This window comes from Tenrec ecaudatus, chromosome 1 (assembly GCF_050624435.1).
Source record: "Tenrec ecaudatus isolate mTenEca1 chromosome 1, mTenEca1.hap1, whole genome shotgun sequence".
Classification (NCBI taxonomy): domain Eukaryota; kingdom Metazoa; phylum Chordata; class Mammalia; order Afrosoricida; family Tenrecidae; genus Tenrec; species Tenrec ecaudatus.
The window spans coordinates 224,453,622-224,468,804 of record NC_134530.1 but is presented as its reverse complement, the minus strand read 5'-3'; the positions used below and the strand labels follow the sequence as shown (position 1 = coordinate 224,468,804).

Sequence of the window (15,183 nt, the reverse complement as noted above, 5' to 3'; positions counted from 1 at the left end):
GCCCTTTCCCTCACAGGGCTGGATGACGGGGAATCTGAGTTAATATATGCAATGAGCTTAGAATCAAGCTTGGGCAAAGAAATACTTGATAAAAAATGCTAGGCAGTCACAGCAACAGCCAGAACCAAAAACTACTGTCCCATTTTACAGATGAACACCCTGGGAGTTGGCACTTCGGGTGAGTTCCCCTCAAGATCACCACATCCAGGGCTCTTCCTATTGTATTCATTCTGTCCCAAATTAGCTATCAATTTCCAGATTTCTCAGTCAAGATGCCTCCTAAAGAGTAACACACAGCTCACAGGATCCGGCCTAGCGAATCCTTCTCCCCTCAAAACAACAACAACAAATTATCACAAACTCTTCCTAAACGGGTTGTATTTCTTACAGCTTGGGGCAGAGTGTCATGGCTGCCCATGCTCTTAGACCCCACAATCCTGTGGAGTGCTGGCCACCCAGCTCTCCCTCCCCCAATCACTCTCCAGGGAGCCCCTTCAGACCTTAGCCACCACACTGAGATTCTAGATGTAGGATCCAGGCTCAGTCAGCAAAGGCAAGGCCCCAAATTACACAGTGTCCTTCGGGTCACCTGCCCACCAATCAGGGCATTTTTAGAAAAAAACAAATTAAAACAAAAAAACAGGACTCTGCCTTCTCACTGGCAGATGGCATCCTAAAATACCCACAAAAAAGGAGGCGACACCCTGCCCAGCTGCTTTTCCTTCCTCACAAATATATACCCTCCCAGTTCAGAACCACTCATTCACAACACAGAAATACGGTCCAGGCCACCTAAATACTAAGTGATTTGGAAAACCAGAGGGCCCACTTGGACCTTTCCTCCCCAGCTACCTTGTGCCAATCCCTGTGCTTTGGAAAGGCACTGCCACTCGAAGGTTCCTTACTCAAGGCCGGCGCTGCTCTAACACCTGCTCAAGACAGACCTGCGCTCCCTTCACTTTAGGCTTGGGCCTACCTGCTGAAAACGTAGACTTAATCCTGGGCAGCTGCACAGTGTGTTTTGTCTGCGCTACAGACAGTCTTACTCTTGTTTTAAACTCTTGAGGATTTCGGGGTTAGTCACTTTCTAGGTTTCCAAGGTAAGAGATGTTACTGAGGAAATCTGATCAACTCCTATAGAGCCCTGCAGCAATGAGGCTGAAGAGGGCAGAGGAGGTGCTCAGAAGGACAATCCTATTCCTCTTGGGGTCAGGGCATGCACGGTGCCAGACAGCTGGTACCTTTACTCGTCCTGGTGTCATCACAGTATCACAATGCTTCATCTAGTTTGAATTTCAAATCGCACTAACATGGGCAGTGGGCTTTTTACTGGAGCAGGGAAGGCTCGCCAAAGTATGCACTGTCACATTCAATCTTCATGCAGAAAACAGTTCAATTCAATTTATAAACATTTAGTGCTTACTATGTGCCAGAAGCTGGACCCAAGGAAATGAATAAAGGACAGTTCTGTCCCCAAGGAGCTTAGCGACTTGTAGACAAAGAGATGCAAACAAAGAGGTTAAAATGTCATATGATGGATGCAATAATCTAAGTACGTACAAGGACACTTCACAGGAGGCACTGATGAGGAAGCGAGGTGAGGTGCCAAGAAAGCCTGCTTGCAAACCTGTGCGGAGAACAAGGAAACGCAGAGAAGGCTTCCTGGAGGAGGTGGGACCTCCAGATTGGAGGAAGAACGCACAATCCAAAGGGAGAAAAGAGCCCAGATAAAGCACCCAGCCAAACGTCAGACTCATTGCCATCAAGCCCATTCTGACTCAGTGACCCTACAGGACAGAGGGGAACTGCTCCTATAGGTTTCCGGGGATATATTACTGGAGCAGAAAGCCTCATCCTTCTCCTACAGAGCCGCCAATGGTTTTGAACTGCTGACCTTGTGGCTAGCAGTCCAACTCACAACCCATTGTGTTACCTTGGGCTGCTTGGATAAAGCCTAGCAACATGAAATAACGTGTGTAGTGAGGGAAGTATTGGCAGCTCTTGGAGTGTGGTGAGATGTGAGTGAGGAGGGAGGATGTGAGGGGCATTGAAGTGAGTTTCACTCCAACTTTCGAAGCATAGTCAGTTCAATTTTTCTGTTTAATCGCTCAGATGGTGTTATGTAAGTAAGATATGAAGGGGCTTCAAAAGGAAAAACGGAATTAAAAGATAATGGAAGAAAAAAAAAGATAATGGAAGTTTTCTATCAACTGTTTGAAGCTAGCCACTTATATTGTTAAAATCAAACTACAAAACTTCCAAAAAAAATTATTGCCCGACTCTGTTATTCATTTAGCCACTGTGCCAGTCAATAATATTTATTAAAAACCACAACTAAGCTATAATATTATTGGTTCTAGACATGTTTTCTTAAGCAATCTCATAATACAAGTTACGGGCGCAAACCAATGCAAGTTGCCTTCAAGCAGACTCCTACCTAGGCCTGGTGCCCTCAGGTGTGCGGACTAGAACTGCCCCATGGGCGCTCAGCCAGTGAACCTGTGGAAAGGAGCCCTGGTGGGGCTGTGGGCCACTAACTGAAAGGTTAGTGGTTCAAATCCACCAGCTGGTCCTCAGGAGGATGAGGCCTTCTACATTTGGAACAATTGATAGCCTCAAAACTCTATGAAGTAGTTATACTATGGGGTCCTATGGAGTCACTATGAGTCCAAATCAAGTGGACATCGGTAAGCTTTGTGGGGGAGGGGGGCTGTTTGAGCTTTTGAAGGCAGCTTATCAGACCTTTCTTCTGAGTAGAAAGAAAAAGTCATTTTCCCAAGCACCTCTGGGTAGGTTTAATCCAACCAGCAACCTCTTGGTTAATAGTGGAATGCTTCCCACTAATGTGAGCCACCCAGGGACTCCGAAAGTTACTTATTTAGCATATCTGCCACACACGTTTGCAATAGATCACCAAGGCATCTTTCTGTCATGCAAGTCATCTTAGAAAAGAAGTTGAGTGGTGATCGAGTGGTCCCAAAGGGATCAGTTACCAGGCATCAAAGAACAAAAAATCATATCATTGACTGCACACCTCCATGATAGGATCGCTGAAGACAAATGGGTGCATAAGCAAATGTGGTGAAGAAAGCTGATGGTGCCCGGCTATCAAAAGAGATAGTGTCTGGGGTCTTAAAGGCTTGAAGGTGAACAAGCGGCCATCTAGCTCAGAAGCAAAAAAGCCCACATGGAAAAAGCACACCGGCCAGTGCGATCACGAGGTGCCAAGGGACCAGGTATAAGGCATCATGCAAAAAAAAAAAAAGAATGTATATATGTATGTGTGTGTATGTGTATGTATATATATATATATATATGCCATATTGAATGAAGGGGGAAGTGCAGAGTGGAGACCCAAGGCCCAAGTGTCGGCCACTGGAGATCCCCTCATAGAGGGGTTTAGGAGAGGAGATGGGTTAATTAGGGTGCGAGGTAGTACCGATGAAGAACACAGCTTTCCCCCAGATCCTGGATGCTTCCTCCCCCCAACTACCATGATCCGAATTCTACCTTGCAGGACTGGATAGGGCAGAGGCTGTACACTGGTACATATGAGGGCTGGAGGTACAGGGAATCCAGGGTGGATGATACCTTCAGGACCAAGGGTGTGAGGGGCGATGCTGGGAGAGTGGAGGGTGAGTGGGTTGGAAGGGGGGAACTGATTACAAGGATCCACATGTGACCTCTTCCCTGGGAGAGGGACAGCAGAGAAGGGGGGAAGGGAGACTCCGGATAGGGCAAGATATGACAAAATAACGAGGTATAAATTACCAAGGGCACATGAGGGAGGGGGGAAAGGGGAGGGAGGGGGGAAAAAAAAGAGGACCTGATGCAAGGGGCTTAAGTGGAGAGCAAATGCTTTGAGAATGATTGGGGCAGGGAATGTATGGATGTGCTTTATACAATTGATGTATGTATATGTATGGATGGTGATAAGAGTTGTATGGGTCCCTAATAAAATGTAAAAAAAGAAAAGAGGAGAAAAAAATTATTAGGGCAGGGACTGTACAGATGTGCTCTATACAATTAATGTATGTATATGTATGAACTATGATAAGAATTGTATGAGCCCCTAATAAATTGTTAAAATTAAAAAAAAAAAGAAAGAAGTTGAGTGACTTGAGCAAAGCCACACCAGAAAGAAGCAATGTTGGCAAGATTCCAACTGAGGGCTGGTTCTACAAAACCAATATTCATTGCACTGCTTTACATGACTTCAGATCATTTCTCCCAGACATCTAGGAGCAAGCAGACAACATACAAATACTAACACTGAAAGCAGTGTGAGATCAGTGCCATATGAGATCTATTAAGAGAAGTGCCGTGTCAGTGAAAGAGAAGGAAAGGTCATTTCTGGTCATGGAGGCCAAGAAGGCACCCTGGAAGAGGCAGGTTTTACCAGAAGGGTGCAATTTCAGAAGGTGAAGATTCAGGGCTAGGCAGTGAAACGGCAGCTGACGAGCAGCACTGGGAACTCAGATTCCGGTGATGGCCAAGTTTCAAAGTCCTGTTTCATCCTCGGTGGGTTACAGAAGCTCCTACCCTCACGCTCGTCACCAGCAAAATGGCACCACAGCAATATGGAGTCTCCGTGAGGATTGCAGTACATTTTATGTAGAAATACACAGCATCCACCCACCACTGCCAGAGTTGAGCCTGACTCATGGTGACCCGGTAGGACAGAGCAGAACTTCCCCTGTGGGATTCCAAGGCTGTAAATCTTTACCAGAGCAGCCAGCCTCATCTTTCTCCCACTTGGCAGCTGATAGATTTGAACTGCTGGCCTTGCACTTATCAGGCCAATGCACAACCCACTACATCACCAGGGTGTACACAGCACAGGGCCTAACAAACGCTAACCTCCAAACAAACTGCAAAAAAGTTAGCAAACAGTGTAAGAAGTGTTTCAATATCATCTGCGGCCCTATTTAAGATAGTCCAAATGACCCCTGATGACATAAGGGTTTATACACTGGGCAGCTGAGCACAGCCACTCTGCAAGGGAAAAAAGATGAGGCTTTCTACCCCCTTAGAGTTACCGTCTCAAAGACTCACAGGGGCAGTTCTACTCTGTCCCATATGGTCGATGTGAGTCGGAATGGACTCAATGGTAGTGCATCTGAAGGGATTTTTTGTTTTTTCCCCCCTTTTGTGAAATGATAGGTTACTGTCAAATTGAGGATCAAGTTAAATATCAACCTGGGAAAGACAGTCTCCAGTTATAAGGCATCATGCAAAAAAAAAAAAAATATATATATATATATGCCATAGTGAATGAAGGGGGAAGTGCAGAGTGGAGACCCAAAGCCCATTTGTTGGCCACTGGAGATCCCCTCACAGAGAGGTTTAGGAGAGGATATGGGTCAGTCAGGGTGCAATGTAGTACCAATGAAGAACAGCTTTCCCCCAGATCCTGGATGCTTCCTCCCCCCAACTACCATGATCCAAATTCTACTTTGCAGGACTGGATAGTGCAATATGGGAGCTGGAGGCACAGGGAATCCAGGGTGGATGATACCTTCAGGGCCAGGGGTGTGAGGGGCGAGGCTGGGAGAGTGGAGGATGAGTGGGTTGGAAAGGGGGAACCAATTACAAGGATCCACATGTGACCTCCTCCCTGGGAGAGGGATGGTAGAGAAGTGGGGGAAGGGAGACTCCGGATAGGGCAAGATATGACAAAATAACAATCTATAAATTATCAAGGACTCATGAGGGAAGGGGAGCGCGGAAGGAGGGGAAAAAAAGAGGACCTGATGCAAAGGGCTTAAGTGGAGAGCAAATGCTTTGAAAATGATTAGGGCAAAGAATGTACGGATGTGCTTTATACAATTGATGTATGTATATGTATGGATTGTGATAAAAGTTGTATGAGCCCCTAGTAAAATGTAAAAAATAAAATAAGAAAGACGGTCTCTACTCAAAAGACAAGCGGGAATCGTTAGTGAGGCGAGTCCATGTTCTTTAACATTCCAAGCAGCTCTCCCCTGGGAACCCCCCTCAGCCTCTCCTGGAGATATCCAGTTCACTGTGGGCTTGCAGAAGAGGGGTGAGGCCCCGGAGACAGACTCTAGAAAGTTCAACAGAGAAAGAGACATTCAGATTGCCAACCAACCCTTAACATGTGCGAGATCTTGTTCCCATCTTCCTCTCCTCAGCCTCGACGCTCCCAGCTAAACACAAGAAATAGCTGAGGCACAATGACTAAGCCTACTTCCCTGGGAAACAGGTGAGTCTCTTTTATTAAGGGTAAAGAACTTTTCCAGAGCTAACCAGCATGATTGAGAGAATGATTATTTCTTACTTATTACATCTTGATAATGCCTAGCTTATTTTAAAACTAATGTTTTTTCTATAAGGTGGTTACCATATTACCCTTAACACGTTATTGTGAAGACACTCTGAGGTTGGTAGTTATTTCACTATCTCAAGTGTGAATGGTTGGTTTCATGGGTAGAAAATGTGTCAAAGCAGCAAGGTGTACACCTTAAATATGTGCAGTTTGTTGTATGTCAGTTAAACTGAATAAAGCTAACAAGATTATATAGTAAAAAGGTAGTGAATCATGTAATTATTAAACAATATAAACAAACACATGATTTTGTGAATACATATGTCAAAACTGCAACTATGGGGGCTAGGTATATTAAAAAGAGAAAAGGTTCAGATCTTACACATTATTATAAAATCAGAAAATCAGTAACGGTGCTATTGTGTTTTTGCCATTTTAAAACATGTTTTTCCAGGCTTTCATTATTTATTTTTAAATGAAACCATTTTAGAGGTCACCTTCCCAGATTCTCCAAAAAGGCCAAATTCTGCAACTGACCCTCAAACACCAGTAGAAATCTACAAAGGGGCTTTTTCCTTGCAAATGGACATAACATTATGGTGTGGTCGGGGGAGCAAGGGAAGCATGTCAGTTGGGAAGAAAATCTCTCTTTTGGAATCCTGAAGGGTGGGCGTTGACTAGGCAAAGGCTGAGCACCTGTGGGCTTGAAAAAGGGGTGGCCCTCCAGAGCAGAGTCCAGTCAGACTCTGCCACCTTCATGACAAAAAGCTGCACAAGGCCTGTCCAGGCTTTCAAGTGCCTGTGTGGTGCATGACAATGTAGCCAGGACTACTGAGGAAATTCCCCAGAGGGCATTTCTGCTACCACTCCCCAGTGGATGATACCCCACATGCCAGAGCTAAGGACCCCCTCAGCCACACCATTTCCCAATCCGGACCATCCGCTTTCACAGCACATGGCACCGTCCCCTGGTTTGGGGGCTGCCAGCCTACTCCAGGGTCCTTCTACTCTGAGCTGCTCACTCTAGACCCTCAGGTTGGCTCCTACCCAGAGCCACCACCTAAGACAGGGGAGAACTGCCTCTGTGGATGGTCAGGACTGTCACTCTTTATGGGAGTAGGAAGCCTCGTCTTTCTCCTGTGGAGCTGCTGGTGGTTTCTAACTGCTGACCTTGCGGTTAGCAGCCCAAAGCATAACCACTACGCCATCAGGGTTAGAATTTCTCCAAAGGCTTCATGTTCTTCCTACGGTTCACCTTACTGCCAGGAAGTTCTTTTCCCCGAGCAAGGGGCGAGGAGCCTTCAATCATCTCCCGGGAAGATGATAGCATCTGCTTGGGGATTCCAAGGAGATGTTTTACTGCAGCTTTTCACAAACTGATTATGGTTAAAGCTCCCTTGGGGAGTGGGGGCTGGGAGGAAAGATGCTTCGGAGAAGACCTTTGTTGGCATGTGTGAAGAAGCACTCAGCCCTCCCAGGGGAATAAGCCTGTTTAAATATCAGCAGTCAGCATTCCCAAATGCGGGAGCATGAGAGAGAGACCTACAGACAGACACTGGAGTTTTCAACTTCACCTCCAAAGGGTCTTGAAAGAGTTAAACAGTTCAAAGCAAAGACCTGCGATTTTTCTGTCAAAAAGCCCCAGATGGATATTACGAAATTTCACTTCCCGGCTCTGTGGTGCCAACACAATGTTCTCCTAAAACATTAAAAAATAAAAAATACAAGAAGAAGAAGACGAGGGCAATGATGATGAGACGGTCTGGTGACCCCTGAAGTTCTCCAGAAAGGAACTGGAACTGCTTAGCACAAAGTGCCACCATTTCTGTGCCGCCTGGAACCTTTGCATTTACTGTCTGTCTGAGGCTTGCAGTCAAAACTCAAGGTCAGGGGAGGATAAATGACAGGGAGACAGACTTAAAAAGAAAGGGCAACTGCTGGAACTGTACGCAGATACCACCTAGATTAGCATCCCAGGTAACCTTGTCCCAAACTTCACCACCACTTCAGTGCTTGGATCCCAGCAAAACATGCCAGTGATAGAAGCCAAAAAGGCCTCAGATGATGAGCATGAATCTAGCTAGCCCAGGCTGTCATGAGTTTCCAGAGATTAATGTACATGAAAGCACTTTGTAAATTGGATAAAGCTATGCAAAAACACTAAGATTATTATTGCTCCCATGTCTGACATTGAGAGGCATGAACTTTCTGAGGAATCTGAACACCCACAAACCAGAAACAAGGATGGGTTTAAGAAGGCTGGCCCGGCACAAAACCACGCTGGGGTAGGGGCTGGGGTTGCCACCTCACAAGGCCTGCAGGCACAGGCAAGTGGGTGGTTTTGGAGAAAGCAAAAGCCACAGGCATGAGTGGATTCTACTAAGCCCATCTGGAGTCAATTCAAACCAGAGGAGCCTAAGAGCAATGTGGGTTAAACACTGCGATGCTAACCATAAGATTGGGGGTTCAAATCCACCAACTGCTCCTTGGGAGAAAGAGGAGGCTGGCTGCTTCCCTAAAGATTCAGTCAGGAGAACCCTGTAGCGAGGGGGTTGCTAAGAGTCGGAATTGAACTGATGGCAGTGGGTTGGGTTCTTTTCTATTCAAACCATTCTAACCGAAAAGCAGGACCCAGGCAGGACCAGAAGCTGTGCGACTAGAATGACCACAGTCGAGGAATCGCCTGTGCAAAGGGTGAGTCCCCTGTTCATTTTACAGAAGGGGAAACGGAGGCCCAGAGGGTGTCAGTGACAGACCCATGGGACCCTTTGCTACTGCTGGCAGGACTTACCACTGAAACTCAAGTGCCATTCCTAGACGTGTTCGCTGTCTTGTAAGAGTATGTGTATGGGAGAGGGGCTTTGTAGTGAGTATGTAATACAACCTTTGAGGTCGGCCCAACTGGGCCAGAAAGAAGACTCAGCAAACCGATGAGTCAACAACCGACCTAACACTGTGCCACACGATGGATGGGTACAACTTCATCAAACCTGCACAACCTCCTAAGAAAACAGCTATCCTTTTGTTTAGTTTCCCAAGTTGGGAAACAGAGCTTCATCTCCCCAGCCTGAGGTGGCAGAGAAGGTTAATGCTGTGATACCAGACTTAAACCTGGATCGGATCTGCACTTTGAACATCAGAACACGCAGCCTTGCTGTCACAGGAGTTCTCACCTTGGCACCTGGAAGGTAAGGCTAGCAACGCCATGAGTCCTACATAGCACGCCAGAAGCTAAAACCCATAATAGCATGCTGGCCAAGGACTGACTTCCAGCCAGACAATAAGGGGCAGAGCCAACCGAGAACCCAGGTCCCTGTCTGAACTCTTCTTAGTAGAACTCAAATTCTAGAACCGGCTCTAGAATGGGAGCAACATGAGGGTGGGGACGTGGTTCGTTCCCTGCTATCATTGCCAAGTCCCGGACACACACATAGGCACTCAACTGCTGCTGGAATCAAGCTGCATAGTTTAGCTGGGTGACCTTGGGGAGGGTTTCTGATCCTTTGTAAGCCCCAGTTTTCTTGTGTGACAGAGGGTGACAGCAATGCCCACACCTCCTGGGGTGGCCTGAGGATCAAACAAACTACATACAGAACCTGGGACCACAATGAGTACTCAAAATGTAATTAATAAGTATTACTAATATTTATTGATTGACCGATGCTAGCTTCTCAAGGGCTTTTTCTTGCTCTGCACCCCTCCCCCATGCACCCCCTCCTCCAGGTAAAGCATTTTTTTTTCCTAGTAAAGACATAGAACTGAGAATCAGGAGGGTAAACCTGCTTCTCATTGCAAATTCCCCACCAACCTAGCTGTGTGACCTTGAACAAATCTCTTAATTTCTCTGTACTCTCCCTCAACTGTAAAAGGGGGGATTAGACTATTCAAATCCATTTCATAAGCATTTATATCAGGCACCTTCTCCAAGAAAGATGTCATGTCATGCCCAGCCACCTATAAAATCCAACAATCCTAAATAGTGGCAAGTTGGGGAAGTGGGGTGGGGGGTGGATTTTTAGTAGCAAGGTTGAAAAGATATCCTCAATAACTTGCTGCATTACATCATCTCAATGAGCAATGTTTGTAAATATACAAGGTGTTTAATGGTGAGACACTCGTGAGAAATCCTTTGCCAATAGGCATCAGCTGATCCAGGCCTATTAACGCCTTTCAGCCCTGAACCTTCTCCCCCAAATAAATAAATAAATATGTCAAATCACTTTGCACCTTAGTCAAATGGCATGCTGCCGGAGAGAAGCCTCGGAACAGTCAAAGTTCTTACTGTTCCCTATGGCAATAGTTAAAATAAGGATGTAAGAGTGAATGACATATCTGGTTAACCCTGCAAGGGGGATTCCAGGAGCAGAATGCAGTGCATCTGGACCGGACATGGGAGGCCAGTGGCCTATTGTTTACAAAAACAGCCACCGATTAGGAACAGCCACAAGAGGCCAAGACCTCAATTATAACTCACAACCACACCTCTCCCACTCCCAGCTCAACTGAAGCAATCCATCAGTCAACTCCCCATCTCTGCAATAAACCCACCAATATTTGCAGTCAAGTGGACAGAAGGTCCCTCAGGGCACCTTCAGCATTGACCAGGCTGATTTTTTTTTTTTATTCCTGCAGGCACAAGGGGGACTTTAAACTACCTTCCAACTGCCCATTTCAAAGCCTAGCCCTCTCCCCCCCTGCCCCCCCCACACACACCAGGCAATCTTCAGAGGGGAGACTAGATAGAGCCTTCCCAAGTCCTCTAAGATAGAAAAGGGTCTCCTTGCATTGGTGCAGGAAAAGCAGGGGCCCCTCCCTCTGTCCTCTGAAACAAAGGAAAACCAAGAGCTCCAACCATGTGGTGTAACAGTCAAGGCCACCCACCTCTCCCATTCCCTAGCAGAAGTCTCAATGGACTGATGCCACATGGCTCTTTGCAGTGCCTGGTCAGGAAGGGGCAGTGCCTTGCATACTTGCATGCTGGGGTCCTTAAACAAGCAGGAGGTCCTCTCCTAGGGGAACTGCTGGGCATGCAAAGGCTCCTTGGGACTGGGCTCTGGGTTTCCAAGCCAAGTCTACCCAGCAACCAAACATAGACATAGATCACCTGGTTTCTCCAGGTGCACCTTGTGCTTTATCTTTCCCATTTTTTGCAGCAAAGCAGATAGGGCATTCAAAGCATGTATTCTGGAGCAGTGGGGGACAACACCAAAGGGTTAAACAATCTTGTCTGCCCATCTTCCAGAATCAACACCACCTGACAACCTTAACATATCAACTCTGTTCAGATGTGGGTGAGGGTGGGGTCCAGGGTGTGGATAGCAACCTTATTTTTGTTAGGGTTTTCTGATACCTGGTTGCTTGCTGGGCAACCAGGGACTGGACTGACAGAAGGTGCACCCAAGGGGGCTATGAACTTGTATCTGCTACCATAATGAATCTCCTATTTTCAAACAAGGATTGCACCAGGGTTTTGTTTTGGTTTTTTTTAAAAGCCCCTCCTACCCCTTGTCAGCTTTCAAAGTCTTCTCTTCAATCTCTGAAATACAATCCTAAACACCTGTCCGATTTCAGGCCTCCTTCCAGGAAACCTAAGGCTGTTATCCAGAGGCTAACTGCGGCCATTCTTTACCAATGGATCTCCAGCCCCTCCCCCCACCCCTTCCAACCTTGGGGAAAGAGCTGCTGCCCCTCAAACGAGGGCCAAGACAGCCCTACACAGGGGCAAACCTGAAGCCCACCCTGTAAATCCCCTCCCATCTCCTGTGCCACCTGGCACTAGCAGGGTGAGTCAGACCCACCTATAAAACCACCTCTGGGGTCAGCCTCTCCTCACCTGCTCCACCCACAGAAATGAACACCCGCAAAGGAAGGTGGAAAGGCACGCCTCATGGGTCCACACGGCATAAGCATTATGCTGTTATTTTTCGAAGCTCTTACCTTTGACCTGAGTATCGTACTCTGCTACGATCTCCTTATCTTTTTTGAATTTGGCTGGAGACGTCATGTTTTCCTTTTTTCTTCCAAATTCGAATCTTGAATTGATAGATCCACGGGGAAAAGCCAACCGCCGAAATCAATACCTCCAAGACCACTTCTCCCAAAGGCAGAAGGGGCCCCCGCGGTGGTCTCCAGCGCTCCGGCAAGCGCGGGCTGCGGGCTGAGCAGGCAGGCGGTTAATGCAGGCACATGCAGGCGGTGGGCTCTGGGGCCGAGAGCGGCGGTTCCTGTGCTAGAGCCGGAGCCGCAGCCTCAGCGTTAGCCGGGACAACTGCAGCGCCCGGAGGCTGGCCTGGGGTCTGACATCAACGACACAGGCAGGGAGTGGAAGTCCTTCCGCACGACAGCATGGTGTGGGGGTGCGGGGGTGTGGACGCGCCCAGCTGTGTCCCCGAGAGGGAGTGGGTGCGTATCGGGGCGCCGGGAGTGGGCTGGGCGTGCTTCGCGGTTTTTTGTTGTAAGGTCTCGAAGATGCAGCAAATCAAATCCCAAACGGGAGCCGCCGCAGCAGCGAGGACTGGATCGGAAGTCGTTTGCTCCGGTTCACTTGCCTGTGAATGCAGGAAAGGGGGGCGGGGGGGCGCGATCAGCCAGAGCTCAGATCCTAATCGCGGCGGGGGTGGGGTGGGGGACGTCGTTCGTATAGCCCATTCAAACCCAGCCCGGTCCTCAGAACCCAGTGCTGCGAGGAAGGGAGGAAGGAAGCTCCCTCTGGATTTTAAGGCTAAAAACACTTTGGAGCAGCCGCCCGTGAGGGCTCCAGGCGGGGACTGCGGCGAGTACGCGGGGCTCCCTACAGTGACTGCGGCACTTAGGCGGCCGCCTGGCCTCCAGAACCCCGCCAGCGCTGGGCAGTGGCCAGTCCCAAGGGGGCCTCCCAGCCCTGCATCCGACGGGGTCCCTGACCCCCGACTAGGGCACCTCCCCCGACATCAAAGGGGTGGGGATCAAAGCCCGGGTGGGACGAGCCACGGGGCACAACTTTTCTCCCCCTCTCGCCCCTCCTCCCAGTCTTGTTTTTGGTTACTAGCTTCTCTTGGCAGCAAAAGGGGGGGGGGCGACAGGGTGGAGGGGTACGAGAAGATCTGCAGGAAAAAGCCTGCTCGGCACGGGATACATCCAGGAAAACAATGTGCTCGGCAGAAGCAGGAAACGGGTTAAAGGCGGGGGTCGGAGCCGGGAAAACCTAGGGGGGGAGGGGGTGGCGGTGCGGAAGGCAGCCGTCTTCTGCTCCAGCTAGGGAAGAGAGTGAATCTAAATGCCACTCCCTAAATATTTTTTGCCACCCAAGCCCTGACATCTTGGATACCGCACCCAATTCTAGGCTTGGGGGTGCCAGCGGGGCCACAGTCCCGATTCCTGACCCCAAGACGTTCCCGATATCTCGCTCCAGCGAAGGCCTGGGAGGCAGCAGCGCAGAGCCAGGGCGTCTCGCTCACCCGCGTGCCGCAGCGGCGACCCTGCCTTCCCCTGGCCCCGTTCCTTCTCCTCCGAGAGGAAGAGGCTTATGCCTTCCTCCAGCCGCGGGAAGTGAGCCTCTTCCCGCGGTGGAGGAAGGGCCGCAGCGAAGGAGAGAGGCGGCGTAGTTCAAGCGGGCAGGAAACGGGAAGAAGGGGGGTGCGAGGTGGGGTCTTGAGGTTGGACGGGAGCCCAGGAATAACTGAAGCATCTGCACACGCTTTGAAGGCGGGAAAAGGCAAAGGGAGGGTTACCGGGGGCGGGGGGGCAAGGCTACCGTGGACCGCGACGTCACGTGAAGCTCAAGGATGTTGGCGAGCTTGGGGACCTAGAATGGTCTTGGTGATGGCAGTGGGTGAAGAGGGCTACTCCGAAAGGGGCCCCGGGGTTGCGATGGGAAGAATCCCGGAAGCAGTGTGGGAAAACCCTTCCCTCCCTCTGGGTTCTGGACTGTTGGTTACTCGCACCGTCCGCCACGGCTTAGAGACCGGGAAAGGAGAAAGCTGGTGGTTACGGGTGATGCCAGCGACGGTTCCCGAAGGTGGACTAAGGTTGTCGGTGTCCAAAGGAATTGGGGAGGAGCAGGGTGCGGGCTGCGCTGCGGTATGTGAGCCAGGGCACAGTCCCAGGCCGTGCAGCAAAGGGTGAGAGACGGGCAGTCCTGAGAAAGATTATGGGCTGTACCGGAAATTTTGGAGAGGGTCCGGAGGGGAGGGGGCCTGAGGGGTTCCGGTCGGGACCCCTAAAGTGCTGCAGCAGGCAGCTTCCGCGCCCTCTCCTTCCCGCCCCAACCCGGGTATGTTCAGTGAGCGCTTCAGCCCTGCGGCCGAGAAGAAAGGACAGAGGGGAAGGAGCCTTTACCTGGCTCTGATGCGACGGGTTCCAGGCCCCCGCCGGCTCGGCTTTCCCCTCAGAGCTCTCCTCCCCTCTCTTCCCCGCTACCCGCTTCTACGCAGTTCGGTCCCCTAGTCCCTAGAGGAGCCTCCGCCAACTCCGCAGGACCCCGCCGGGAAGCAGAACCCACCCCCTTACCAATCACCGCCTGCTTCCTATCGACCGATGGGGCCTGTAGCCAATAAGAGTGGCGGATCCCGAGAGGCCTGTAGTGAGGAGGCGGGGCTAGCGAAACTTGGAGGTGTGGCTAGCATTATGGAGGCGGGGTCACAGGCTATGCTCCTCCCAGGGTTGTCCGAACCCAAAGTAAGAAAGGGTCGCCTTGAGTCGGAATCAACTGGACCGCACACTCCACCAACAAAAGTAGAACTGGTGGGTGGGGTTAAGATGAAACCGAGAACCAAGCACAAACTCCTGAGAGAAGCCAATGACCAATAGGATCGGGGGAGGGAGGAGGAGCGTTGCGGAGAATTTTAGCCAATGCAGAGTAGAGACTGGAAGGGAATGTAGAACGTCTTCCAGTAAGATGACGAAGGGCGTGCCTT

The 15,183-nt window shown here is 49.6% G+C and overlaps 1 protein-coding gene across 6 annotated transcripts in view; it reads right to left on the bottom strand.

Moving 5' to 3' along the window:
- The window catches only part of SRGAP2 (SLIT-ROBO Rho GTPase activating protein 2), a 272,060-nt gene extending 257,132 nt beyond the window's left edge, over nt 1–14,928 (bottom strand). For 3 of the 6 annotated variants that reach the window (XM_075529462.1, XM_075529489.1, XM_075529498.1), the window contains exons 1-2: nt 14,606–14,759; nt 12,227–12,837 (exon numbers count right to left, since the gene is read on the bottom strand). In XM_075529462.1, coding sequence (XP_075385577.1) covers nt 12,227–12,293 — 67 coding nt within the window. In that variant the 5' untranslated portion in view covers nt 12,294–12,837; nt 14,606–14,759. The other 3 variants (XM_075529477.1, XM_075529469.1, XM_075529484.1) reach the window with 3 other exon arrangements.
- Nucleotides 14,929–15,183: the final 255 nt, after the last annotated feature.